The following is a 27,308-nucleotide window of genomic DNA, read 5'->3' on the forward strand; positions in this document are numbered from 1 at the left end:
ATGTCCCATCTGATTCATTTTCTCCATGAGCCACCAATGACAAATTCTTCGCTTTCTTCTTTACTTCTTCCAGTTTCTCAGTGTAGTAAGCTTCATCCTTTGTTTTATTTTTCTTTTCCTCTTTCTTCCTCAACAAACAATCTACTGCCAAATGATTTGCTCCATAGCAATAATGGCAATTAATTCCTTTATCACCTTTCAATAACATCTTCATTTGCTCCATCTCATTCTTCGAATCTGTCTTCATTTCTTTCTTCTTTTCATCCAGTTTGTTTTTGTTTTCAAAACTACCCTTCGAATCTGATGACTTCTTTGGATTAAAAGGTTTCTTAAAAAATTTCTTTACTCTATTGTTTGAGTAAAAAGCAACAGCCTCATCATCAGAATTCATCAAAAAAACCTTCTTCATCAGACTTCAATTTTTCACTTTCTCTTTCTAAAACCTTCGAAACTAGAGCCAAAGGACCACCAAGACTTGCTATAGCTTCTTCAGCTATTTCATTAACTTCATTTTCATGAGATTTCAATTGATTGTACAAGTCATTCAAAGTCGAAGTATCAAAACTCTGTTGATTTTTCACCATCATGCTCACACTTATCCACTCCTTTCGAAGTCCCATTACAAATATCAAATTGTACTCCATTGATGACCTAATTATACTATACCGATTACAACGATAGATTAACTCGTTGAACCTATCATAGTATGCTTCAATAGACTCATTTTCTTTTTGTCTGAAATCTTTGAGTTCCACCAAGCATTGTTTCACAGATGTGATCTTCGTCTTTTCACTCCCTTGAAATTTGTCTTTGAGATTGTTCCGGATTTCTTTAGCTGTTTTGCATGTTCTGACATAATTGTACACAATAGGAGGCAACGCACCTCTTAATTCCCTCATGCATTTCTTCTCCAGACGTTTTAAACGATCTGTTTGATTATCAACTTCTGAACTGCTTGAAGACATGCCGATTGGCTGAACTTGTGCAGGTTGATTGATTTCTCCTGAGATGCATTTCTATAATTCTTCATCCAATCCGTTCAAGTAATCTTCCATACGATCTGCCCATTGATCATAATATTCGGGAATAAGCATTGGAATTTTTGTGGATGATCTAAGCAAATGAGAAAATGATGTCATCGAATTCAGATTGAATGACGCCATTGTTGTACGGACAAAAACTTCAAGATGATACTAAACTTTTGAGAATTTTGAAAATCAAATTGTATAATTCAATTCAAAATTACACAACGAACATTCGATTAACAAATACTTTTGTAGAATCAAATCCTAGATTGAGATCTAGATGAAATTTTCAAATTCAAAAAGGACGAAAACTTTTTGAATCAAACAGTAGATTCAAAAACCTTTTTGATCGAGTGAAAATCAGATCACAAAAAGGATTCCTGCTCTGATACCAATTGATGAGATTTGTAATCGAGTTTAAAGATCAATTCAGATAAGAATTAAGAAAGAAGAAACACGATGAACACAAGAGTAAATATAATATTTGTTCAGCTCATATTATGCTTTCGATTTTACAGAGTACAAAGGAATTCTCTGTAAAGAGTATGTTTTTTTTTTGAGTTATTTACTCACTTAGTACAGACCCCTATTTATAGGCGTACAAAAGCATAACAAAATACTAAGGACTAGACATTAAGACTATTCATTAAAATGCCTTAGTAATAATAACATTACATCCGAAGACTATTCTTACGAAGACTAAAGATCCTTCGTAACAACTAACACTTCGACATATTACAACATTTAAACTCTAACAATATGTTTCTTTCAAATATTATTATCATTTTAGGTAAAATGGTCTATATAGAAACAATAATCAAACTTTGTTGCTTTTTATTGACAAATTAAAAAGAGGTTATATGGTTTTGTAGTTTGTTTTATTAGTATAAATTGAATTATTTATTTATTCATCATTTTGTTTGTATATATTTTGAGTTTTTATTTTAAAAAATATTTAATGTTTACACTTTTCTATTTAATGTTTTCTTTTAAAAAAAACTTACTATTTATATCTTTATATATAATTGTTTTAATCAACCCGAGTAATACACAAGTTTTACACCTACTATGTATGTATGTATGTATGTATGTATATATATATATATATATATATATATATATATATATATATATATATATATAGCTTAACTTCAAATGAGAACACTAAATAAAGTGAGAACGTGAGAACAATAATTTATGTTATTATTCTGCTATGAATTTTGTATATACAACATTACGACATGATTCATCAACAAATATATCAACAATCACAAATTAAAATTTTGTATGTACAACTTTATGATATTATTCACATCAAAGTTTACTAAATTACTATATATATATATATATATATATATATATATATATATATATATATATATATATATATATATATATTATAGTAGAACAGAAATATAAAATTGAATATATTCACACTGTAATTATTATAATACTATACATATTAAATTCAAATAAGAATAATAGCATATAAATTGTGTTTTCACGTTCTCTCTTTATTTAGTGTTCTCATTTGAACTTAACTTTCTCTCTCTCTCTCTCTCTCTCTGTGTGTGTGTGTGTGTGTGTGTATATATATATATATATATATATATATATATATATATATATATATATAGAGTGAGAGAGAGAGAGTACGGATCATTTGAGAACTCACAGTTTCCTGAGAACCCGAGAACTAAAAGTGGTACGTTAGATCGAAAAAAGGAGGGTCGAGATTAATTGTGGCGTTTTTGAAAATATATAGAAAAAATAAGAAGGAAAAGTATCTTAATTAAATCAGCGAAGGGTATTATAAGAAACAAAAATATAATTAAATCATATTGTGAATTTAATTTAATATCTGATAAACTAAACTTCCTTCTCTCCCCTCTCGCTCTCTGTCAAACCAACGAATCCATCATCTGAAGACTTACCTCCGATGAATCGCCTATAATAGCAGGTTTTACATGGAGCAGAAAGGGGAGAACCAGTTGCCTTACTTCTTTCAGCATTGAGACCAACATTCAAGAGTGCTAACATCCCAAGAAAATTGAGTGTAAGCGACAGCTGGAATAGTAGCCCATTTACCATAACCTACGCATATCATATCATTAATAGCTTACTTTATTGACATACATAAATATAGCATCCTACTAATCTGTATGTAAGAAACTCCAAAATGCAATGGATTTTTCAAAATATAATGCTTTGATAAGAAATACCGTGCAATAAATGGCAACATACTTTCATTTATAGCATCCTACTACCATTTCTTATCATTACAATAGGGAAAGGGCTTTTGTGGATGCTCTTATAGTTTTGAAAAATCTACCTAATTTATTATAAGATTTTGGTGATCCTTTATGATTGATACAACTTGAAGCAATAACACATCCTTTATTTGATGAGATTCGGCAACTTAATGCTCGCCTCCTAAATGGTCGACAATTACCACCTCTCTTTAACTTTAAACAAGAGGTATGACTTATGCATTTTGATATTCTCAATCTTTTTATATTTTCTTCTCATATCCATCATTCAAAGTTATTTATTATAAATTATCTTAATTCACATATGAATCACATGTAATTCACATATAAATTACATGTCTTTCACTTGTAAATCACATATGAATTACATGCGATTAAAATGTAAATCACATATGAATTACATGTGATTCACATGTAAATCACATATGAATTACATGCACTTCATATGTAATTCACATATGAATTACATGTGATTCCCATGTAAATCACATGTAATTCACATATGAATCACATGTGATGCACCTGTAAATCAAATGCAATTCACATATGAATCACATGTGATTCATATGCAATTCACATATGAATCACATGTGATTCATATGTAATTCACATAAGAATCACACGTAATTCACATATGAATTACATGTGATTCACATGTACATCACATGTAATTCATATGTGAATCGTCTGTGATTCATATGTTAATCACATGTAAATCACATACGTATTTTTGAGAATGCTTTTTTGTTTTTTTAATTTTCTTGTAGATTTGGAAGAAATCGTGGTATATATTGAAGAGGTGAAAATTGATAAATTGAAGAAAATATGGAAATATTGACACGAAGACATGAAAACACTTTGAAACTTTGTAGCATTTTTTGTTTTTTATATTTTATTTTGTATCGAGTAAAATACTTATTCTATTGTGTTTATAGATTAGTAAATAAAATGAGTTTCCTTATAATTTCCTTACAAATATTATAGTATATGAAATATGCATATATGAATTTGTAAAAATATGCATTTATGTACCTAAAATGTTGATTTTTTTAGTTAAAAAATTATAGAATTTTTTTAAATATTCCAGTTTTTTTATTGATTTTTAAATGTTTTAGAAAAAATTGTAGGTTTTTTTTTTTTTTTTTTTTTTTTTTTTTTTTTTTAAATATTTCATTCAATTTTTTTTTTTTGAAAAATTTATGTTTTCTATAAAAAATTAAAAAATATGCACTTTTAAAAAAAATTAAAAAAAACACTATTTTTAAAAAAATTTGAAATTTTAATTTATATGTAAATTTTTAGACATTTCTATTAATATTTCCAATAACACAAAACTTAAACAATAAATGAGATAGACAAGATTATGATAATGCCCTTAATGAATTAGTTTTAATCTAACGTTCGACTTTTAGTTCTCGGGTTCTCGGTAAACTATAACTTCTCAACTGATTTCACCCTTATATATATATATATATATATATATATATATATATATATATATATATATATATAATACTAGGTTATTTTGTTTCTTACATTTATTGTGTGCTAGAATGCACCAATAGGAATTTAGTAAATTAAATTATTATTTAATTAAATAAATATAGATATTAAATGATCTTCATAATTATATGTATATTAAATAATATCCATAATTATAATTCTCTTTTTATGGAAAGTAATTGAATCCGTCATTAATATCAGCAATAACATTCTTTTAGAATGAATTCGCATCTAGGTTTTTATATATGAGTTCGTATTTTGTTTCAAGACTCATTCACTTAAAATACAATAAAGTTGTATGGAATATGAAGAACGAGAGTATATTATACTAAAAAACATTATTGTTGACATTAATGACGAATTTAATTAGTTCTCATAAAAATGAGTTATAAGTATGAATAAATTTAATATACATATAATTATTATTAAATTAGTATTAGTGCATTCTAGCACACAATAGATGTGAGAAACATTTGAACCTACCTCTCTCTCTCTCTCTCACTCTATATATATATATATATATATATATATATATATATATATATATATATATATATATATATATATATATATATATATATATAACCTAAACTACTAAATTCAAAATTTTCCATTTAAAACCATTAACTAAACTACTAGAAATCTTGGCATTAGCATCCATTAAAACCCCTCACTAATCCGTCACTAAAACCCTCAACGTGCAACAGATAACATCCGTTGCCAGAAGGCTCTTGGAGGTTTTCAACGATATAGTGCTGGTTCACACCATAGTTCAGTCCAGCACATATATCATGTTTATCTCCAAGCATTCGTTTGTACAGGTACACAAGAAAAAGACATGCTCTCTGAATATGCTTTCTAGTCTTCTAAAGAATTGTGGTCAACTGCATTGTCAAACCAACATGTCCCAACAATGCCATCAAGAAGTCCTGATAGTTTCCGAAGGTATTGCATTTAACTGCATTGTCAAGGCTTGTTTCGGTCATCTCCAAATATGCTTCTCTCACTTTCATCAGATCTATTTCAGCCCGACGCACAATCACTCTTATAAGCGAATCATGATCTATACCCGCAGGACAGGAAATTGCATGTAACACCGTAAATTTCAAAACAATTTTTCATTTAAAAATAGACGTTTAATTCTTAGAAACACTTGTTTAAAATCTCAATCATAATCGAATTACAAAACATAACTCCATTTTCACTTGCATAGAAAACCAGGATCCTCCAAAACATGACTCTTTCTCTAGTGTGTACAATCAAGCCGGTGCCGTCCGTGATACTGAAAGCACGAAGCTTAGTGAGTTCCCCAACATACCACACACATAATACGTATTAGCCGCTCGAGGCTATAACTCTATGGGTCCGTGCACCCAAACTCTGTGAACCCTCAGGTTCTAACTCTGTGAACCTTCCGGTTCTAACTCTAGGAACCCTTCGGTTCCAACTCTGTAAACATGCACAACATAAATCACATAGAAATAATGCAGTACAACACATAACAAACATAGCAGACAAAATACTCTTTCACATAACTCTGGTTACCTACTCAAGGTAAGGTATAGTGAGAAGACTCACCAGGCAAGCAGAAAGCAGATATCCCCACACTTAAATCTCGAACTCTCCACCGCCTAACACGTAAGGCAAATACACTCATGAATATAACTCTCAAGACATAGATCTAGCCTCCTACCACTCATCCATCACGTAAAGTGTCAAACTTTACGTGAATCCAAAGAGATCTAGGCCATTTGCACATTGGGCTAGGGTTTGGGGACATGATGGCTCCACAAAACACTCCAACACAGGGACTTTCATGCTCTCTGATCCTTCTCCATTCCAGATCTGAGGTAGCAACCTCATATCTAACCTATAGACTTCCAATTACATCCAGAGACAAGTTCCCACAATTCCCAAAATGAAGAAACAACATAACAACAGCCCAAGAACGAGATATTACCTCCAAGAGATGCCCCAACTGCAATGTAATTCAAATCCAAGCAAAGCCCCTTGCTCCAAGCCTTCAATCTCCCAAAATTCCTTCAACAATTACTTCTCCAAGCTCCAATCCACTCAACAATGGTGCTTCTCCGCGATTTAGGGTTTTCTGGGGCTCAAGGGGTGATAAGGAGGCTGGGAGGAAAACATAATGTTCTTTATATAGGGCTCAACCCCGAGAATTAGGGTTTTCTCCAATCAGCGCCTACTCACCGAGTCCTCCTCACTGACTCGCCGAGTCGACTACTTAGCATGCGACCCGGTCGCGACTCTACTCGCCGAGTCCATCCCTGGACTCGCCGAGTCACTCTTTCACAACTTACTCTTTTAGCCCTTCAACTCTTCTCTTGATATTTCGGGATGTTACAATTCTCCCCCACTTAAATTAGGCTTCGTCCTCGAAGCCTACATCAACTCAACTCAAGAAATACTCCTACAACGTGCCACCTGCCCTTAATCGGACCAGGTCTTACAAGGCATACCCATCGAAACTCGAACACACTTTCCCTTTCCTTACGGTGTCCTGACCACCGTCTCGAACCGGGCACCGGATGTACCCTCTGATAACCACACCCAACGATCCGAGAATTACCCATGAAGCATCACTGCCCCAAATCTCAACAATTACTCGACCCATAAAGGTTAGAAGCCATGAACCATCGGATCCCCGATCCGAATCCCACTCTATCCAATCCGTGACGACGGAAAGACCCATTCTCAATCTCAGAGCAACTCTCACGAGTTCTCCTCTTGCAATCACATACGCATGCTGAACTTGCTCCAACACCCTCAGGTTGGGAAAACCCGATGCACTATTGATATCCTCCAACATCCCCCAGGATGAACCACTAGCACATATCCAATACCCTGATCAGAATCAAGCTGGGAGTCCCAGACTCCCTCCCTGCATCCATCCTGAGACTCTTGGCTCTACACCCGCGGAATCCCTTCCGCGTCCTCAGCAGACATCCCATCATGATGTCATTCCATACCACTGTCACAGACACAATGCTCAACCACCATACTACAAATCATCCATTCTCACTACTACTTTCACTTCCGTGAACCAACACTTTCCCCCAGCAAATGAGGGTCCGACACCTCCTCCCATACAACAGCTCAAAGGGTGGCATACCAATGCACTAATGATGGCTGTTGATATAGGATAACTCAACCAAGGATAAATACGTGCCGCAACTCCCTCCGAAATCTAATACACATGCCCGAAGCATGTCTTTGAGCGTCTGAATCGTTCGCTCTCTCTGAGGTGTCCTCAGACATCATCATGATAAGCTCTAGCTCATTTCTCATATCCCTCTTCGAGACTGAGCACCAGGTCAGCTTTTGACTCCACAGCTGAGCCTCCAAAGGTCACCCCTATCATGATCCAAATATCCCACTAACTTCCTCCCCGTGACCACTATCCCGGCCCAGTGACACGCAAGTCACGAAATTCTCTTTTCCTCATGCGAGAAAAATACAATCCAACCGAGGATCGTCTCAACTCTGATCTCTGGTTTCTGCTGCGCATATCCCTTGCACATCCCATCACATTTCCCGATAGAGACGGAGACCCCAGTCTCGCCCCCGGTCCAACATCCAGGCTCCAAAAACTCAATACTAGGGCTACTCAAGCCCAAAACTCTTCCACATCATACACTGATCGGAGAACATTCCATCATCACACTCTCTTGCCATCAAGTGAGTACTACGGCTCCCGGTAGTATCACAACACCATCCGACTAGTGAGTACTAAGGCTCCCCGCAGTATCACAACACCCTCTGACTAGTGAGTACTACGGCTCCCCGCAGTATCACAACACCCTCTGACTAGTGAGTACTACGGCTCCCCGCATTATCACAACACCCTCTGACTAGTGAGTACTACGGCTCCCCGCAGTATCACAACACCCTCTGACTCCACTAGCTCGCGCTCCACAGACTATCATAGACGGCTACCCATACTCGACTCGAATATTCATCACCGACTTTGGAGGCAGTCGACATAACAAATGCCCACCCCTTGCAAAGATCCATTCTCTCAAATAATCTCCCTGGATGCCCATACTCGAAGGGCTCCCACTAGATCCATAGATACCTGATATACCACAAGTCGTCTCAACTCAAGATTCACGAGTAACTCCGAAATAAAGTTATCATACCCGGATACCTCGGAATACCCCAACAGAACATCACAAGATCCTGCCACAACCACTGATCTCCTGCCTCAAGCATCATATAGACACAATAATACATTTCCTCTGAACCCCATAAATAGATCTACATTCTTCCCACATTGCAACTTCGGTGTATCCAATTCCTCAATTGGAATACGAGAAAACGCTAACGCTACGAAATACGCTGGTAATTCTCCGAAACCCTTTTTCCCGCCGCTCAAAATCCAAACAAGGATACGCATACCGACCCGGGAGTTGGCTGCCCAATCATTCTCTATCTACTTGCCCCAACACTGACCAATACCAGATTCCTGACCAATAAACACCTGCCGTGGAGACATTCATCCTTCTCAAACAAGTACTTCCCGCATTAACTCACTCTAACCCCTTCCCTCGATCACCGACATCTCTGGTCTCATGATTTCTTACCGCAGATCTCTATACTCCACTTATAACTGCTCTTGACAACTCTCTGCTTTCTTACATACGACACCCGGTTCTCCCCCACTTAGGGTTCGAACCATCACCAAATAGCACACAACCAACCCATAACTATTTTCACCAACAAAATCGCACCTGCCCCCGGAAAGTGCTACACAACGCCCGATAATCCTCCTTAAGGAAATCAATCGACCTCATATACTCTGAACCTCTGATGAACTCCTCAAGAACTTCTCATCACGACTGCCTCTAGTCGTTCCAAATCTCGTACCAATCTAGTACCAAACAACTCAACTGCTCAATAACATCCCTGGGTCGTAGACTGAACCAAAATATCATCGTACCCCTCACCTCAACTCATCAAACATTGCTCCAACATCGGGATCATCCCAAGAACAGGGACCCACTCCCATATTCAACACCCAACATAGATAGAAAACTATCTGCACTGCTAAACTCAACTGGACTCCCCACTGATACCACTACAATACATCCTACTATACTCAAATAGGTGTAGTGTGGTCCTCGACTATCTCAGTCCCAACTGACTATCTGCTCATGATAAATCACTGCCTCGCGGCACACATGCTACCTGATACTCTGGGAGAAATCATCATCAATAACGACCTGCAGGGTTTACCCCCAAACCCAAAACTAAAACATCATGCTTCTCATATTTTGCACATGCACATAATCAGTACCTCCCAGATCATAGAAGGTGACATCTCCTTTATCGACTGACCGCTCAACTCAGATCGAAATTCTCCCTTCTCACTGACTCCTTACTAAAATACTCTGAAGGGCTCTCGATCTCCCTCTCAGGGGACGCCTCTTCGAACTTAATCATGACCGGATAACCGGAGACCCACAAGCTTCATTCACTACGAACCATGGTACTCATTCCATGACATCTCTTCTCAATATGCTCCGGTGTATGGTACTCTAACCATAACATTACTCCCCAATCTGCTCCGATGTATGGTACTCGAACCATAACATCACTCCTCAATTCGCTCCGATGTATGGTACTCGAACCATAACATCACTCCTCAATCCGCTCCGATGTATGGTACTCGAACCATAACATCACTCCTCAATCCGCTCCGATGTATGGTACTCGAACCATAACATCACTCCTCAACCCGCTCCGATGTATGGTACTCGAACCATAACATCACTCCTCAATCCGCTCCGATGTATGGTACTCGAACCATAACATCACTCCTCAATCCGCTCCGATGTATGGTACTCGAACCATAACATCACTCCTCAATACGCTCCTTAGAACCTTCAGAATACTCCCTGTATCAAGTATGGGTCCTCTGCTTTCAGTAGTACGGGCCCATACTACCTGCCACATCTACCCATACTTTCCACACGGACCATCCCAGAGCTCCTAAGTAGCTGCTCGACTTGCTCTTTCACCAATCCCATCGCGCGTGCTCGCTCCCCAGCGAAATTCTCTACTCTACCAGTGCACTCATCTGGCTAGGGTTACTCCCTAGGCTCTTCCGTTGTCCTCCCACTTCTTTGCTATCAGCGACTGAAGAGCTCCTAATGATGCCAGCCATCTACCTCCTGAATATCGTCATATTCACTTGGTAGCTGACTCCCATCATCGAGAGTTCCACAAAGCACAAAGCAAGCAGCATTCGAGCATCGAAGAATACATAGGACTCCCTCTTTATGATAACTCCACTTTCTCGGCTCATCCTCGGAAGTACCACCGAACTCTGTAACTCTACCCCTCATGGGTTCTAACTGGATACTCTCACTCATCACATACTCAAAAGCATAACACATATAACAACAAGTCCTAGGCTAAGGCATCACAAATCAGGCCACTCTAGTCCTAAGATATGAAATACCTAGCCTGTCTCTAGCATGCAATAATATCTCATAAAGTGCATCATAAATATCTTATAACACAAAAGTAAGGGTATTTTGGGAAATCACCGTTCGGGCTCTGGCTGATTGTACACACTACTCTTTCTTGCTTTCTCTTCGAACTCTTATTCAATTTCAGAAAATTATTATTTTTTTTTTTTTAAAAAAACTTTTTTTTTACTTCCTCAGTTTGAGTCCAGATTTACCCGAAGGCGCATCTGAATCCCTCAAACCAAGGCTCTGATACTAACTTGTAACACCGTAAATTTCAAAACAATTTTTCATTTAAAAATAGACGTTTAATTCTTAGAAACACTTGTTTAAAATCTCAATCATAATCGAATTACAAAACATAACTCCATTTTCACTTGCATAGAAAACCAGGATCCTCCAAAACATGACTCTTTTTCTGGTGTGTACAATCAAGCCGGTGCCGTCCGTGATACTGAAAGAAACCTGAAAAACATCACACAAAACACTGTAAGCACGAAGCTTAGTGAGTTCCCCAACATACCACACACATAATACGTATTAGCTGCTCGAGGCTATAACTCTATGGGTCCGTGCACCCAAACTCTGTGAACCCTCAGGTTCTAACTCTGTGAACCTTCCGGTTCTAACTCTAGGAACCCTTCGGTTCCAACTCTGTAAAACATGCACAACATAAATCACATAGAAATAATTCAGTACAACACATAACAAACATAGCATAAAAAATACTCTGTCACATAACTCTGGTTACCTACTCAAGGTAAGGTATAGTGAGAAGACTCACCAGGCAAGCAGAAAGCAGATATCCCCACACTTAAATCTCGAACTCGCCACCGCCTAACACGTAAGGCAAATACACTCATGAATATAACTCTCGATACTAGAAGCTAGCCTCTCATGGCACCCTCTTAAGGGTAAAAGACTATTTTACCCCTCTCTTGGCCCAAAGGCCACATCGCTGACCAAACCCTAAAAGTCAACGGTCAACCCTTGGTCAAAATCAAAGTCCTCAGTCAAAGTCAACCCCTGACTGACCCTACTCGCCGAGTCAACCCTATGACTTGCCGAGTTCCCATAATCAGAACTTCACTCAATCCGCGACCTAACTCGCCGAGTCACCCCGAGACTCGCCGAGTCCAACAACTCTAAGTCCACTCGCACACAACTCACCGAGTCATCCCTTGACTCATCGATTCTCGACTCAACCAGGGAATATCGGGACCCTTCGACAAGACTCGCCGAGTCTAAGGCTATCATCAACCTACTCGCCGAGTTGTTCATACAACTCGCCGAGTTCCAGGCCATCTTCATCCAACTCGCCGAGTCCCAGCTCATCTTCAAGCAACTCGTCGAGTACACCCATGTGACTCGCCGAGTACCACCGGTCTGAATCCATTCAGAAGCATTCCAGGCCATGCAATTGATCCAAAACATAGATCTAGCCTCCTACCACTCATCCATCACGTAAAGTGTCAAAATTTACGTGAATCCAAAGAGATCTAGGCCATTTGCACATTGGGCTAGGGTTTGGGGACATGATGGCTCCACAAAACACTCCAACACAGGGACTTTCATACTCTCTGATCCTTCTCCATTCTAGATCTGAGGTAGCAACCTCAGATCTAACCTCTAGACTTCCAATTACATCCAGAGACAAGTTCCCACAATTCCCAAAATGAAGAAACAACATAACAACAGCCCAAGAACGAGATATTACCTCCAAGAGATCCCCCAACTGCAATGTAATTCGAATCCAAGCAAAGCCACTTGCTCCAAGCCTTCAATCTCCCAAAATTCCTTCAACAATTACTTCTCCAAGCTCCAATCCACTCAACAATGGTGCTTCTCCGCGATTTAGGGTTTTCTGGGGCTCAAGGGGTGATAAGGAGGCTGGGAGGAAAACATAATGTTCTTTATATAGGGCTCAAGCCCGAGAATTAGGGTTTTCTCCAATCAGCGCCTACTCGCCGAGTCCTCCTCACCGACTCGCCGAGTCGGCTACTTAGCACGCGACCCGGTCGCGACTCTACTCGCCGAGTCCATCCCTGGACTCGCCACGTCACTCTTTCACAACTTACTCTTTTAGCCCTTCAACTCTACTCTTGATATTTTGAGATGTTACATTGCAGCTCTGATCACCTGTCCACCATCCAAACAACAGATGTTAAGCTTTCTAGCCTCGGTGAATATTTAAAGCAACTTCCAACATATTTGAATCACCTCCGCCAAATATTTCTCAGGGGAAACAATGCATCTAATCATTATTTTCACCAAAGAATCCAACATATCATCCCCAGTATCCTTGATATCCTGTAAAAATAATCAAAATTGATGTAAAACTTCATAAAAGAATCCATTCTTTGACTTTGAGTTATCAAAATCAATCAACATATTTTTGGATACTCAATTTCCAAAGTGAAAAGGTGATATTCTAATTACGAAGTTAAGAAGTTCAACAAAATGGTTGTCAACAGGTTAAGACACAAAACTTCCGAAATGGGATTTCCATATTTGTGATGGTAAGATTCGAAAATTGCTTTGAGCTCCAAGAAGCTCCTCGTTTGTGATGGTAAGATTCGAAAATTGCTTTGAGCTCCAAGAAGCTCCTCGAGCTAAATATTGAGAAAAATTCAAGTTCATATATGTCTTTGGACTCAATAGCTCTCCTTAATTCGGTTGCGTCATCATTTACCGAATCCAAATCTACAGTTGGCAAACTTTTCCTGAAAGGCATTATAAACCGAAGTAGATTCTGCATAATGGAAACGAGTTATTAAAAATGAGAGCTTATCTTATCCAAACAGACACCAAATCAAGAACTCGTTAGTACCAATTCAAATGATCGTGGGACAATATAAGAACTCATGTCATGATGGAAGTTAGATTCAAATAGGGAATTGTAGCAGTCTCTTATAGCCCTCCAATGGGATGGAGACGATGTAAAACAAATTTCGATGATTATTGCTAATTCATTCATGCCTATTTGCTTTGAATTCAACACTTTGTGGAGTATCCTTACATCCCTTTCTAGTGGTTCGCATGTCCACAACATCACTGCTCTCTGTTATGCAAATTCAAGAATTCAACTTTGCCTAAAATTAATGTGTATTTCCTTTTTCATATATTGAGATGCAAAAAACAACATACACCAAAATCACCAGAAAGCTTAGAATTGAGAGAATCAACGAGAGATTGATTGTATAATTCCTGATAAGTGTCTCCAATGTTCTTTCTTTGTGCTGCATTCCTATGACCCAATAGTTTAATCATAGCCTTTTCATCGGTTATACATCCTGACACTCCCATCTTGTTAGTTAATATTCTAATAAATTTTATTAAGAAAAACGAAAACTTGACAGAAATAAAAAATCCACACATTTTCTGGATCTCGACAAAATCCAGATGAGATATGGAATATGGGATGGTTATCCTAAAACTATCAAAAATAAAAATGTGATGCAAACAATCAAATCAGTGATGGTAGAGAGATGGTACCTTGGAACGCTTTTCTGAGGGTTTCAGAGTCTTGGGCAGGAGAAGGAACTTGTTGCGGTAATTGGAGAGTAGCCATTGGTTTTGTTGCTTTTTTGCTTTTTCCAATTTGTTGCTGCTTGTCTATCAATCCTCTGCATGTATTAATATATATTGAATGATATTAGGGCTGTTGATCAGGCTAAAAATGGCCACAATAAAAACTGCACAGGTCTGAAACAGGGGAAAGAATGCACACATAAAACTTTTCTGAATTCTTCTTTTATTTGACACACCAACAAACTACAAACTATTTGCAATTTATAGACTCTAACACATTAAAATCTGAATTAAAAGTGCTTTTAAAACTACCAAACTATAACTGAAAACTTTAACTACCAGGTTAACCACAATGTGGTAACCGATTATTCTCTTTATTGCATTAAACTCAAATTCAAATCAGAATTAACTCCAATACTCTCCCCCTAATTCTGAATAGGGTCTTTAAGCTTCTCAACTCCCAGAAGACTTTTCATCTCAGCAAACTTCACCCGGGGCAATGCTTTGGTCAGAGTATCTGCTCGTTGCTCCTCTCCACTTATATGCTCCACACAAATTAATCAATTTTCCACACACTCACGGATGAAATGGTATCGAGTCTCAATGTGTTTGCTCCTACCATGGAATACAGAGTTCTTCATGAGCTCTCTTGCAGATTTGTTGTCTACATATAACTTGACCTTTCTAACCTCCCAGCTGGTCAATTCCTTTAAGAGGTTTCTCAACCACAGTGCTTGACAAGCCGCTGATGTTGCTGCCATGAATTCTGATTCACAAGAAGATAGAGCCACAGTCCTCTGCTTTTGTGAACTCCATGTGACCAGATTTCCTGAGAGATAAAATGCCATTCCAGTTGTGCCTTTGCCATCATCACGATCCATCCCGTGACTACTATCACTATAACCCACCAAGTTTCCATCTCCTCCTTGTCTATACACAATACCATGATTAATTGTACCCTTTACATATCTCAAAATGTGTTTTACTGCCTTTAAATGACTTTCTCTAGGTGACTCCATGTATCCTTGAGTGTTTTGTCAAGCTTGACATTCCACGCTCTTGGAGCCTGTCGTAGTCCATAGAGAGCTTTATTTAACCGGTAAACCTGATGTTCCTTGCCTGCAATAACAAACCCGTCCGGCTGTGAAACCTATACCTCTTCTTTTAACTCTCCATTTAAGAAAGCGGATTTCACATCAAGATGGTGAACTTTCCAGCCTCCCATTGCTGCAAGTGCTAGGAGTACTTGAATTGTCTCCAATCATGCAACGGGCACAAACACTTCATCAAAATCAACCCCCTTTCGCTGCACATACCCCTTCGCGACCAATCGGGCTTTGTGTTTTATTACTTTGTCTTCTGGATCCTTTTTTAATTTAAATACCCACTTCAGTCCAATGGGTCTATGTCTACGTGGCAAATCTGTCAGATTCCATGTTTTATTTTTTTCAAGTGAGCCAAGTTCAGTTTTCATTGCTTCTAACCAGTCTCGATCCCCTGTTGCTTCCAGATAGGTGGAGGGTTCTTCACCAACAAACATTAGGTCTACTTCTTCATCTTCAATTGGGTGAGTTTCAGCATATATCTCAGGTAGAGATCGAACCCACGCACAAGGGTATTATCAAACTTGGAAGGGCTTATTCCTTCGTTGTGTTCCAAAGATGTGTTTGAGAAATCAAACGTAAGAGGGGTTGAGTTTGTTTGATTACCTGTGCTCGTGCTTGTTGGTGTCGCTGAAGGAGTATCCACCGGCGATTGGAAAGAAGGATTTTCATCATCAGCTGGGTTTTGATACACTTCTTCTCCATATGTCGATGAATTAAAAAAACTTCTAAAATACCCAGGTTGTTCACCTTGCTCGCCATTTTGGGCTTCAGCCCAACTCCACTTAACTTTCTCTTCAAATATGACATCTCGGCCCACCATTATCTTATTCTCTTTAGGGTTGAACAATCTATAAGCCTTGCTACCTGGTTCGACCCCTAGATACACCACTTGGATACTTCAATCACTTAGCTTGGTTAATTGATTTGATGGCTTCTTCATGTGTGCAAGGCAACCAAACACTTTGACATGATGAAGCGTTGGTTTTTTCCCTTTCCACCCTTCATACGGTGTTATATTCTTTACACCTTTCGTTGGCATTCAATTTAGAACATACACTGCGTGACGAACAGCCTCCCCCCACAATCTTTCTGGCACACTCATACTCTTCAAGAATGATCTCTTGGCTTCAAGAACGGTCCGATTTCGACGCTCAACTACACCGTTTTGCTGGGGCGAATACGGTGCAGTTAATTGCCTTTTGATGCCTTCTTTGCTGCAAAATTCTGAAAAAACTTGGGAGGTGAACTCCCCTCCCCGATCTATCCTGAGTACCTTCACCTTGTATGGACTCTCATTTTCAACCTGAGCTTTAAACTTCTTGAAGGTTGCAAAGGCTTCGTCTTTTGATTTCAACATATGTACCCACATGTATCTACTAAAATCATCGACCATTAGCATGAAGTATCTGTTACCTGCCAAAGTTTGTGGTGTTATTGGACCACAAAGATCAGCGTGAATTAGCTCGAGAGGTTTACTTGCTCGCCATATTGCTTCTTTTGGGAATGGTTGTTTGAATTGTTTCGCGACCAAACACCCATCGCAAACTTGTGTCGGGTGTTTTATCTTTGGCACACCTTCTACTAATCCTTTCTCAACCATTGATTCCATAACTCGAAAGTTTACGTGCCCCAACCTCGCATGCCATAGCCAAGCCTCGTCATCAATACTAGTTGCCATACAAATCGGTTGTGAAGTTTTGAGGGTGATCTTGTACAACCGGTTCTTGGACCGTTGTACCTTCATTATCAATCTTCCATGTACATCATGTACTCGTAGATACTGATGCAACATCTCAATCTTGTATCCTTCTTTTTTCATCTGCCCTAGACTCAGGATGTTACAATGCAAAGCTGGAATGAAATATACATCTGGTACAAGTATTTGATCACCATTCTTGCACTTAAACTAGATTGTCCCTTTTCCTTCAATCTTCACTTTAGAACCATCACCAAAGCGCACCTGTCCGGTCACCTTCTCATCAAGTTCAGCAAAGAAACTTCTCATGCCAGTCATATGATTACTGGCACCATTATCCAAATACCAAAGATCTTCACCACTGCTCTTCTGTCCCGGGAACACCTTGTCTTCATTTAGTAACACCATGTTGTTTGACTCTTCCCCAAGGATACTCAACAGAAGTGCTTCTGGTTTATCATCACGATTTTGAGTTTGAGTCAAGTTTACTTCATCTTTTCTTTCCTTTGGAGCTTTGCATTCTGATGCATAGTGACCATATTCTTCACAATTGTAACACTTTATATGACTTTTATCCCTTCCTTTTTGACGATTATTGTGTGAGTCATGAAACTTTGTAAAGCTTCCACGACCACCTCTGCCCCGTGTACTTCCTCTACCTCGTCCACCACTTCGACCACCTCTGTCATGATGTGATGTTCCGCGTCCCTTACCACTCGATAAGGAACCCCCTTTTGAAGCCTTTTGATTGTATTGACCATCTGATCGGGTGAACAACAAACTTCCTTCCCCGGTTGTATTATTGCTTCGAAGTTTCAGCCGATCCTCATAGGCCTTGAGCCTTCCTACAGCTTCCTCGAATGGCATCTCATCCACATCTGAATATTGTTCAATGGATGCTACCAGTTGCAAGTAGTTATCTGGGACGGAGTCAAGTAGTTTTCTTATGAGTACACTATCTTCAAGGGTTGTGCCAAGACTGCTGTGCTTCGAGATCATTGCACCTAGCTTTCCCGCGAACTCATCTATAGACTCCCCGTCTTTCATCCGTAAGGCCTCAAACTCACTCTTGAGAGTGTGTAATCTTGCTTTCTGAACTCTATCAGCCCCGAGAAACCTTGTTTTTAAAGAATCCCACACTTCCTTTGCTGTCTTCTTCTTTGCCACCTGTAACAAGATGTCTTCCGATATTTCTTGGAAAAGATAAGCCCGAGCCGACTTGTTCTTTTTCTCATCCACAACTTCTCCCCCTGCTGGTTCAATGGATTCCCATACTCCCTGGGCATCCATTATAGCTTCCATTTTGATCGCCCACGTGGTGTAGTTCGTGGGAGTCAACATCAGACAGTGAAATGGCACTCCACCATTCTCTCTTGTAACAAGTTGGATAGATGACGACATGGATTTGTAACGGATATATTTGGGCATGAACCGAGAGCTCTGATACCAAGTGTTGGTGATCAGGCTAACATGACCGCAATAAAAACTGCACAGGTCTGAAACAGGGGAAAGAATGCACACATAAAACTTTTCTGAATTCTTCTTTTATTTGACACACCAACAAACTACAAACTGTTTGCAATTTATAGACTCTAACACATTAAAATCTGAATTAAAAGTGCTTTTAAAACTACCAAACTATGACTGAAAACTTTAACTACCAGGTTAACCACAATGTGGTAACCGATTATTCTCTTTATTGCATTAAACTCAAATTCAAATCAGAATTAACTCCAAACAACAATGAAGAACTCCTTACAGCCTCTTAGACCATATATTTTTTGCAAAAGAATGAAGAGTTCATTATTGTCACAACCAAGAAATTCTATGCTTTTGTAAACATTAACATGGACAAAATTGTAAACAAAATCTGGAAGCGTACATGATGATTATTCAATGACAACGAAATTTCCATCAAAAACTCTATGCAAACACTTCAAATAGTCAAGTAAAAATTCAAAACCCTACAAATCCCGATTTAAGTCCAATATGGGCTAGGATTTTCTTATTGGGCCTAATGGACCAATAAGCTTCCAATTTGACTTCTTTGGGCTTAAAAACCATTAAATGGGCTCTAAATGGACCCATATTCATAAAACTTAACGTATTGGGCCATGTGGACTTAAAATGGATCATGTTATCCTTAATGGGCCACGTTGGGCCATAATAACTCCAATAGCCCTAATGGGCCATAAACTCCATTTATTTGGTTCTAATGGGCCGTGAATATCCAAAGGAGCCTAATGGGCCGAGAGCTAATTAATTTGGGCCATATGGGATCACGACCAAGCAAGTAAGGCCCAAGCTACCCATCCTTTCTTCTCTCCTTAGACTTTCTCGGCCTAACTATTATAAAAAAATAGAGAAATTTAAAACAAGATAATGTGAGATCTTGACACCACACCTTTGCTTAGTGGTATTCTAGGCAAAGGAACTCACATGTATCAAAGCAAAATCATCCTTAACCAACATGCGTTAACCCCTTTGATCTTCTTTCTTCCTTTTCCTTTAACTAAGGACGAGAATCTCAAACCCACACCGCCACCTTCATATTTTTACAAACACTATCAAAATCATCTTGAAAACTCTCTCTTATCCTCAAAATCACGTGGGTTGTTTGTGTTCCAAGAGGACTTCATCAAAAATCCATCTCTTTGGTAAGATACATCTAATCAAAAAGTCTAATGTCATGTTTTGTTAAAACTAGCTCTCATTTACTCTTTAAATCATGAATCATGCTTCTTAGAACTCATCTAAGTTCGAAATTTCTCTCAAGAAGCTTGTTAAGGCCGAATCTCCTCACATCATCACCCAAAAACCAAAACTTCAAACCCAAGGTGAGTTCATACCCCCTTGTTTTTGGTTTTTTCTTGTTTTTTGGGGGAAAATCAGTGTTCTAAAAGGCGCACCATGGCGCGCGCCAAGGCGTGAGGCGTGGCTCCGCCGTTACGAAAGCCTCATAACGTTGCTGTTAGGTGTGGCGAGTGGCAAGGCATGATATGGCGCACCATGGCGCGTTATGGCGTGTTATGGCGCTTGTTTTTTCGTTTGAGACACGATTTTTTTCTCTTTGTTATGTCTTTTCTAATAGGAGATACAAGTATTGTGGTTTTTGTTAAATTTTTATTACTAGTTATTGATCTAACACTTCTAAAAAGTAGTTATATTTAATATAAATTTATATTTATGTGGTAATATAATTTTAAATTAATATAAAATCTCCTCCTTACATCACGCCTTGAAAAACGCCATGGCTCGTTAAGCTTGAGGCTTGACCTTGCCGCCATGCCACGCCTCACGCCATTTAGAACCTTGGGGAAAACACAAGTACTATATGTTGATCTATGTGTGTATGCTTGTTATATGTGATTTCTTTGGGTTATGTTTAGAGAACATGATATTATTTGCTAAATCTTGTAATCTATGGCTAAAGTGTGAAGGATACATAAACAAATAACATAATAAACAATTTACTTCAAAGATCCAAGGATCTTTAGGCTCAAGAAGTGAAAACAAAGTCAAAATCCTTATAAATGTCATTTTTGCAAAAATAACAAAGATTTGGGTAAAATATAATGTTTTCGGTTCTATAAGGATAAAATGGTATTATTCACATAAAATATGACTCTTATGAAAATAACACTTTTCTAGGGGTCAAAAACATAAGTTTTAGCTTATTGGGCTTTAATTTTCGCCTCACGAGTTTTTGGCCGAAAATTGTGAAAAATGAACAGTTTTGGGGGCTGATGTTGTACATTTATCAAAATATGAGTCTAAAATGCAAATAAACTATTTCAGGGGCTGAAAATGACTTTGATGCAAAAATTGGACTAAAAATGCAAAGTTTTTGATTTTGGGGTCAAATTGTAAAACTTACGGAAATTGAGCCAAAAATGTAAAATTTTTACAAATAAAGGCTGGAAATGACAAATACAATAGTTTTGGACTGAAACTATTATTTGAATAAAGTTTGGGTCGAGTTAAGGATCAAAAATGTCAATTTTCATGAAAAGGGACTAAAAGTGCCATTTTTATAGATAAAGGGGCTGCAATGGTCAAAATAAATGTTTTTGAGCTGAATAGACATATATAAATTTTTGGTTAAAAATATCAAGTTTATAACGCATGGTTATATATATATATATATATATATATATATATATATATATATATATATATATATATATATATATATATATATATATATATATATATATATATATATATATATAACAAAAGCTTCGTTATAAATCAGACGTTAAGGTATATTTTTTTTACAGTGCGAATAAATATTTAGCATACAACAAATACCTACACTACGAACTTAAAATCGAAAAAACTATAAATGATTCAATGATTGGGCCCAAAATCTTCTGTTCGTGCTATTGGGTCTTTGTGGCCCAATATCATGATTATGGAGCCTAATATATTCAAACATGATTGTTGGGTCTTGGTGATCCAATGACATGCCTAATAGACCTTTATCAGCTTCAACATGCTATTGGGCCTTCGTGGTCCATTTGTATTGCTAATAAAACCCTAAACATTCATAATATGCTTAATGGGCTATAACGTGTCCGTAGCATACTCGACAGCCTATAATAACATACATAATTAGTGGACCACCGTTGTCCTCTTTCATGTCTGTTAGGCTTACTTCATATTCACGTAAACATCATTTAGGTTGTAAAACAAGGTTATTCAATTTCATGGGATTTAGTGAGAAATAACGGGTGGCACCAATAAGTGTCGGCCGTAGCCTATAGTTATAATCAGAGTCTCCTGGAGGGAGAGCAATAGTTTGTGTATAGATATATACGGGGGTGACTCCCCACACCTGAGTTGTTCGCTACAGTTAGACTTAGCCAGTCTAGGGTGACAAAATCTTGATCAAAACCGGCGTTTGGAAAAAAATGCAAAGACAGGCGAATTAGTCATTATTATGCATGGTTATAACGACTCACATAGAGATCCATTACCATTCTAGTATTCATGGGAAATCAGATTCATACACGGTGACGATTCAAAGTTATTCATACAATAGTACAACACCATCATGCCATTTAAATTGGAAAACATCGGGTTTTCTGGGGAAACGACATTATTCACTTCAACATACAACAATTATAATACAACAATTATAATACAATAATTATAACACAAGAATCAATTTTGAAGAACAATCACTTTTACATGTTTTGAAATCACATACATATGCACTTATGGGATCATCACATCTTTTTCGCAAACAGTTTTTGTTACAGAAAATATCGGATTTTCTGGGTTATACAAACAATACAAACTAGTTTTATATCAAATATGCTTATGAACTCACCAACATTATATATGTTGATATTTTCAAAATAACTTGTATTCTCAGGAAATCGTTAGACTGAAGAACTTCCAAGTGTGTTTCAGGAAATTTCTTTTGTGAAATGTTAATCATCAGACAATTTATGTTTTGAAATATGTCATGTAAACAATGTACTTGATGTGAATAAGGTCAGTAGTAATGTATGAATGCATGGTGATGTTTATGTTCTGTTTCATGGATATTCATTGTGTTGATATTTCAATTTAAGTCACACGAACCCTCGGACGTTTCCGCCGTCTGGTTCGGGGGTGTGACAATTATAGCTCTCAGACCATATTTCCCTAACACCTTGGAGTCAGGAGCACCTTGGACATACTTGCGTACAATGCACTTCATTTTTGGATGCGAAGTTATAAGGCCTGATCAAGGCCACAAACATCAGCAAGTTCAACCAAATATAAAAATATAACAGAGAGTATTAATTCAAAAAATTTAGCTTTTATTTTCATGTTGACACATAATAGCCTCATATATTATTCTCTATTAATTTAGTTTTTAAATTCAAATAAATCAAAATATGTATTGAATTTGAATTTTGAATTTTGAATTAAGCTATGAGATTTTCTAATTTTTTTGGAACCGGATGAGATTTCCTAATATATATACAAAATCCAACAATATTTCCCAATATATACAAAAGCCACCTATACAACTATTTAGAATATTTATTTTATTATTATATATAAAATTTATAAACTTTCTTTTATTGACAATATTATGAGAAAATATAATAATCTTAAATCTATTCTAATAAATATTTTTTTTACCATATGCCACTCTCATTCATTTTGTCATATGTAATTTTGTGGCTATAATTTTTTTTTTTTTATAAACCTATGGTTTCCACGGATCTCTAACCTTGTGTGTGTATGTGTGTGTGTATGTGTGTGTGTGTGTGTATATATATATATATATATATATATATATATATATATATATATATATATATATATATATATATATGAAAAAGTTCAATAGGGAACCATAATTATTTATTTTTTAAGGAACCAAATCTTTTTTTTTTCAATTTCTAGAGCTTATTGTTTATCGAAAAAAAATCTAAAAATATCTAAATTAATATATTAAAATTGTGAATGTGAAAAATATTTTTCGGATTCACCGTGTGAATCTACGTTGTGAATTTTCAAAGATTCACATTGTGAATTTGACGTAAAAAAAAATCGAATTTTATATCATTGGAAAAAGGATAAAAAGTTATGAATTTCTGTATTTTTAGTTTTTTTTTTGATAAAAAATAAGTTCTAAAAGTAGAAAAAAATTTGGTTCCTTGGTTAATTATGGTTCTTTATTGAACTTCACCCAATATATATATATATATATATATATATATATATATATATATATATATATATATATATATATATATATATATATATATGTTCAAATGTTTGTCACATCTATTGTATGCTAGAATGCACCAATAAGAACTGAGTAAACATTAAATGTATATTAAATGATATCCGTATTTATAATTCTTTTTTATGGAAACTAATTTAATTCGTCATTAATGTCAATAATAATATTCTTTCAGAATGAATTGATATATAAAATAATAAAAGTGAATTTTAGGAGAACGAGAGTATATTCTACTAGAATACACCTTCAATCTTCATATTTCATACAACTTTATTGTATTTTAAGTGAGTGAGTCCTGAAATAATGTTATTGCTAACATAAAAATCTAGATACGAATTCATTCTGAAAGAATGTTATTGTTGACATTAATAACGAATTTAATTAATTTCCATAAAGAGAAAATTATAATTACGAATATCATTTAATATACATACAATTATGAAAACCATTTAATATCTATCATTATTTAATTAAATAATAATATAATTTTACTAAATTCTTATTTGTGCATTTTAGCACACAATAAATGTAAAAAACATTTTAACCTATATATATATATATATATATATATATATATATATATATATATATATATATATATATATATATATATATATATATATATATATATATATATAACCTAAACTACTAAATTCAAAATTTTCCATTTAAAACCATTAACATAACGACGATTCACAAAGACCGGACGTTATTCACTACTAGAAATCTTGGCATTAGCATCCATCAAAACCCCTCACTAATCCGTCACTAAAACCCTCAACGTGCAACAGATAACATCCGTTGCCAGAAGGCTCTTGGAGGTTTTTAACGATATAATGTTGGTTCACACCATAGTTCAGTCTAGCACATACATCATGTTTATCTCCAAGCATTCGTTTGTACAGGTACACAAGTAAAAGACCTGCTCTCTGGATATGCTTTCTAGTTTTCTGAAGAATTATGGTCAACTGCATTGTCAAACCAACATGTCCCAACAACACCATCAAGAAGTCCTGATAGTTTCCGGAGGTGTTGCATTTAACTGCTTTGTCAAGGGTTGTTTCGTTCATCTCCAAATATGCTTCTCTCACTTTCATCAGATCTATTTCAGCCCTACGCACAATCACTCTTGTAAGCGAATCATGATCTATACCCGCAGGACAGGAAAGTGCAGCTCTGATCACCTGCGCACCATCCAAACAAAAGATGTTAAGCTTTCTAGCCTCGGTGAATATTTAAAGCAACTTCCAACATATTTGAATCACCTCCGCCAAATATTTCTCAGGGGAAACAATGCATCTAATCATAATTTTCACCAAAGATTCCAACATCTCATCCCCAAAATCCTTGATATCCTGTAAAAATAATCAAAATTGATGTAAACCTTTATAAAAGAATCCATTCTTTGACTTTGAGTTATCAAAATCAATCAGCATATTTTTGGATACTCAATTTCCAAAGTGAAAAGGTGATATATATTCTAATTACGAAGTTAAGAAGTTCAACAAAATGGTTGTCAACAGGTTAAGACACAAAACCTCCGAAATGGGATTTCCATATTTTTGATGGTAAGATTCGAAAATTGCTTTGAGCTCCAAGAAGCTCCTCCAGCTAAATATTGAGCCAAAATCAAGTTCATATATTTCTTTGGACTCAATAGCTCTTCTTAATTTGGTTGTGTCATCATTTACCGAATCCAAATCTACAGTTGGCAAACTTTTCCTGACAGGCATTATAAACCGAAGTAGATTCTGCATAATGGAAACGAGTTGTTAAAAATGAGAGTTTATCTGATCCAAACAGACACCAAATCAAGAACTCGTGAGTACCAATACAAATGTTCGTGGGACAATATCAGAACTCATGTCTTGATGGAAGTTAGATTCAAATAGGGAATTGTAGCAGTCTCTTATAGCCCTCCAATGGGATGGAGACGATGTAACACAGATTTCGATGATTATTGCTAATTCATTCATGCCTATTTGCTTTGAATTCAACACTTTGTGGAGTATCCTTGCATCCCTTTCTAGTGGTTTGCATGTCCACAACATCACTGCTCTCTGTTATGCAAATTCAAGAATTCAACTTTACCTAAAATTAATGTGTATTTTCTTTTTCATATATTGAGATGCAAAAAACAACATACACCAAAATCACCAGAAAGCTTAGAATTGAGAGAATCAATGAGAGATTGATTGTATAATTCCTGATAAGTATCTCCAATGTTCTTTCTTTGTGCTGCATTCCTATGACCCAATACTTTAATCACAGCCTTCTCATCGGTTATACATCCTGACACTCCCATCTTGTTAGTTAATATTCTAGCAAATTTTATTAAGAAAAACGAAAACTTGACAGAAGTAAAAAATCCACACATTTTCTGGATCTCGACAAAACCCAGATGAGAAATGGAATATGGGATGGTTATCCTAAAACTATCAAAAATAAAAATGTGATGCAAAGCAATCAATCAGAACTGATGGCAGAGAGATGGGACCTTGGAACGCTTTTCGGAGGGTTTCAGAGTCTTGGGCAGGAGAAGGAACTTGTTGCGGTAATTGGAGAGTAGCCATTGGTTTTGTTGCTTTTTTGCTTTTTCCGATTTGTTGCTGCTTGTCTATCAATCCTCTGCATGTATCAATATATATTGAATGATATTAGGGCTTCTCCAACCGCCACTGACACATACCATGCAGATATTTCGTGAAAAACTAATTCAACCAAATATTATGGCTATTATTCGTCACCATATATGATATCTATACACTTCTATATCTATATACTATACTAGCTTTTACCTATGTCAAGGGACGGATGCTAATAATTTCTTTCGAAAATTAGTTTTAAGAAGCAATTAGTGTTTTTGTGCAAATAGATTATTACATCTATATATTTATAATGAAGCATTATTTTCGATACAAAAAGGATTATA

At 36.5% G+C, this 27,308-nt stretch overlaps 3 protein-coding genes across 3 annotated transcripts; all 3 read right to left on the reverse strand.

The window, feature by feature from the left end:
• Positions 1-13,410: 13,410 nt before the first annotated feature.
• Positions 13,411-14,863, reverse strand: LOC111911827 (annexin D3-like). Its single transcript, XM_023907571.1, has 6 exons — positions 14,788-14,863; positions 14,440-14,585; positions 14,123-14,353; positions 13,985-14,044; positions 13,513-13,602; positions 13,411-13,431 (listed from the first exon to the last, which is right to left on the reverse strand). Exons 1-6 carry the CDS (start codon positions 14,861-14,863, stop codon positions 13,411-13,413), a joined length of 624 nt encoding a protein of 207 aa, XP_023763339.1.
• A 2,972-nt stretch (positions 14,864-17,835) lies between these two features.
• On the reverse strand, positions 17,836-19,026 carry LOC111911829 (uncharacterized). The gene has a single exon (XM_023907572.2). The coding sequence runs from the start codon at positions 19,024-19,026 to the stop codon at positions 17,836-17,838; it is 1,191 nt and encodes a 396-aa protein (XP_023763340.2).
• A 6,084-nt stretch (positions 19,027-25,110) lies between these two features.
• Positions 25,111-26,949, reverse strand: LOC111911830 (annexin D3-like). The gene is made up of 6 exons (XM_023907573.1): positions 26,874-26,949; positions 26,523-26,668; positions 26,206-26,436; positions 25,915-26,127; positions 25,642-25,731; positions 25,111-25,560 (listed from the first exon to the last, which is right to left on the reverse strand). Exons 1-6 carry the CDS (start codon positions 26,947-26,949, stop codon positions 25,111-25,113), a joined length of 1,206 nt encoding a protein of 401 aa, XP_023763341.1.
• Between the last annotated feature and the right edge of the window lie 359 nt (positions 26,950-27,308).

Source organism: Lactuca sativa, chromosome 8 (genome assembly GCF_002870075.4).
Source record: "Lactuca sativa cultivar Salinas chromosome 8, Lsat_Salinas_v11, whole genome shotgun sequence".
Taxonomy (NCBI): domain Eukaryota; kingdom Viridiplantae; phylum Streptophyta; class Magnoliopsida; order Asterales; family Asteraceae; genus Lactuca; species Lactuca sativa.

Excerpts from the sequence above, each read along its gene's own strand:
- LOC111911827 (XM_023907571.1), bottom strand. The coding sequence starts at position 14,863 with ATGGCTACTCTCCAATTACCGCAACAAGTTCCTTCTCCTGCCCAAGAC. Across the intron at positions 14,586-14,787 it reads CCTCAGAAAAGCGTTCCAAG|GATGTATAACCGATGAAAAG; the intron begins GTACCATCTCTC and ends TGGGAGTGTCAG. Across the intron at positions 14,045-14,122 it reads TCCCACGATCATTTGAATTG|AATCTACTTCGGTTTATAAT; the intron begins GTACTAACGAGT and ends TCCATTATGCAG.
- LOC111911829 (XM_023907572.2), bottom strand. The coding sequence starts at position 19,026 with ATGTCGTCATCTATCCAACTTGTTACAAGAGAGAATGGTGGAGTGCCA.
- LOC111911830 (XM_023907573.1), bottom strand. The coding sequence starts at position 26,949 with ATGGCTACTCTCCAATTACCGCAACAAGTTCCTTCTCCTGCCCAAGAC. Across the intron at positions 26,669-26,873 it reads CCTCCGAAAAGCGTTCCAAG|GATGTATAACCGATGAGAAG; the intron begins GTCCCATCTCTC and ends TGGGAGTGTCAG. Across the intron at positions 25,732-25,914 it reads ATGGAAATCCCATTTCGGAG|GATATCAAGGATTTTGGGGA; the intron begins GTTTTGTGTCTT and ends TTATTTTTACAG.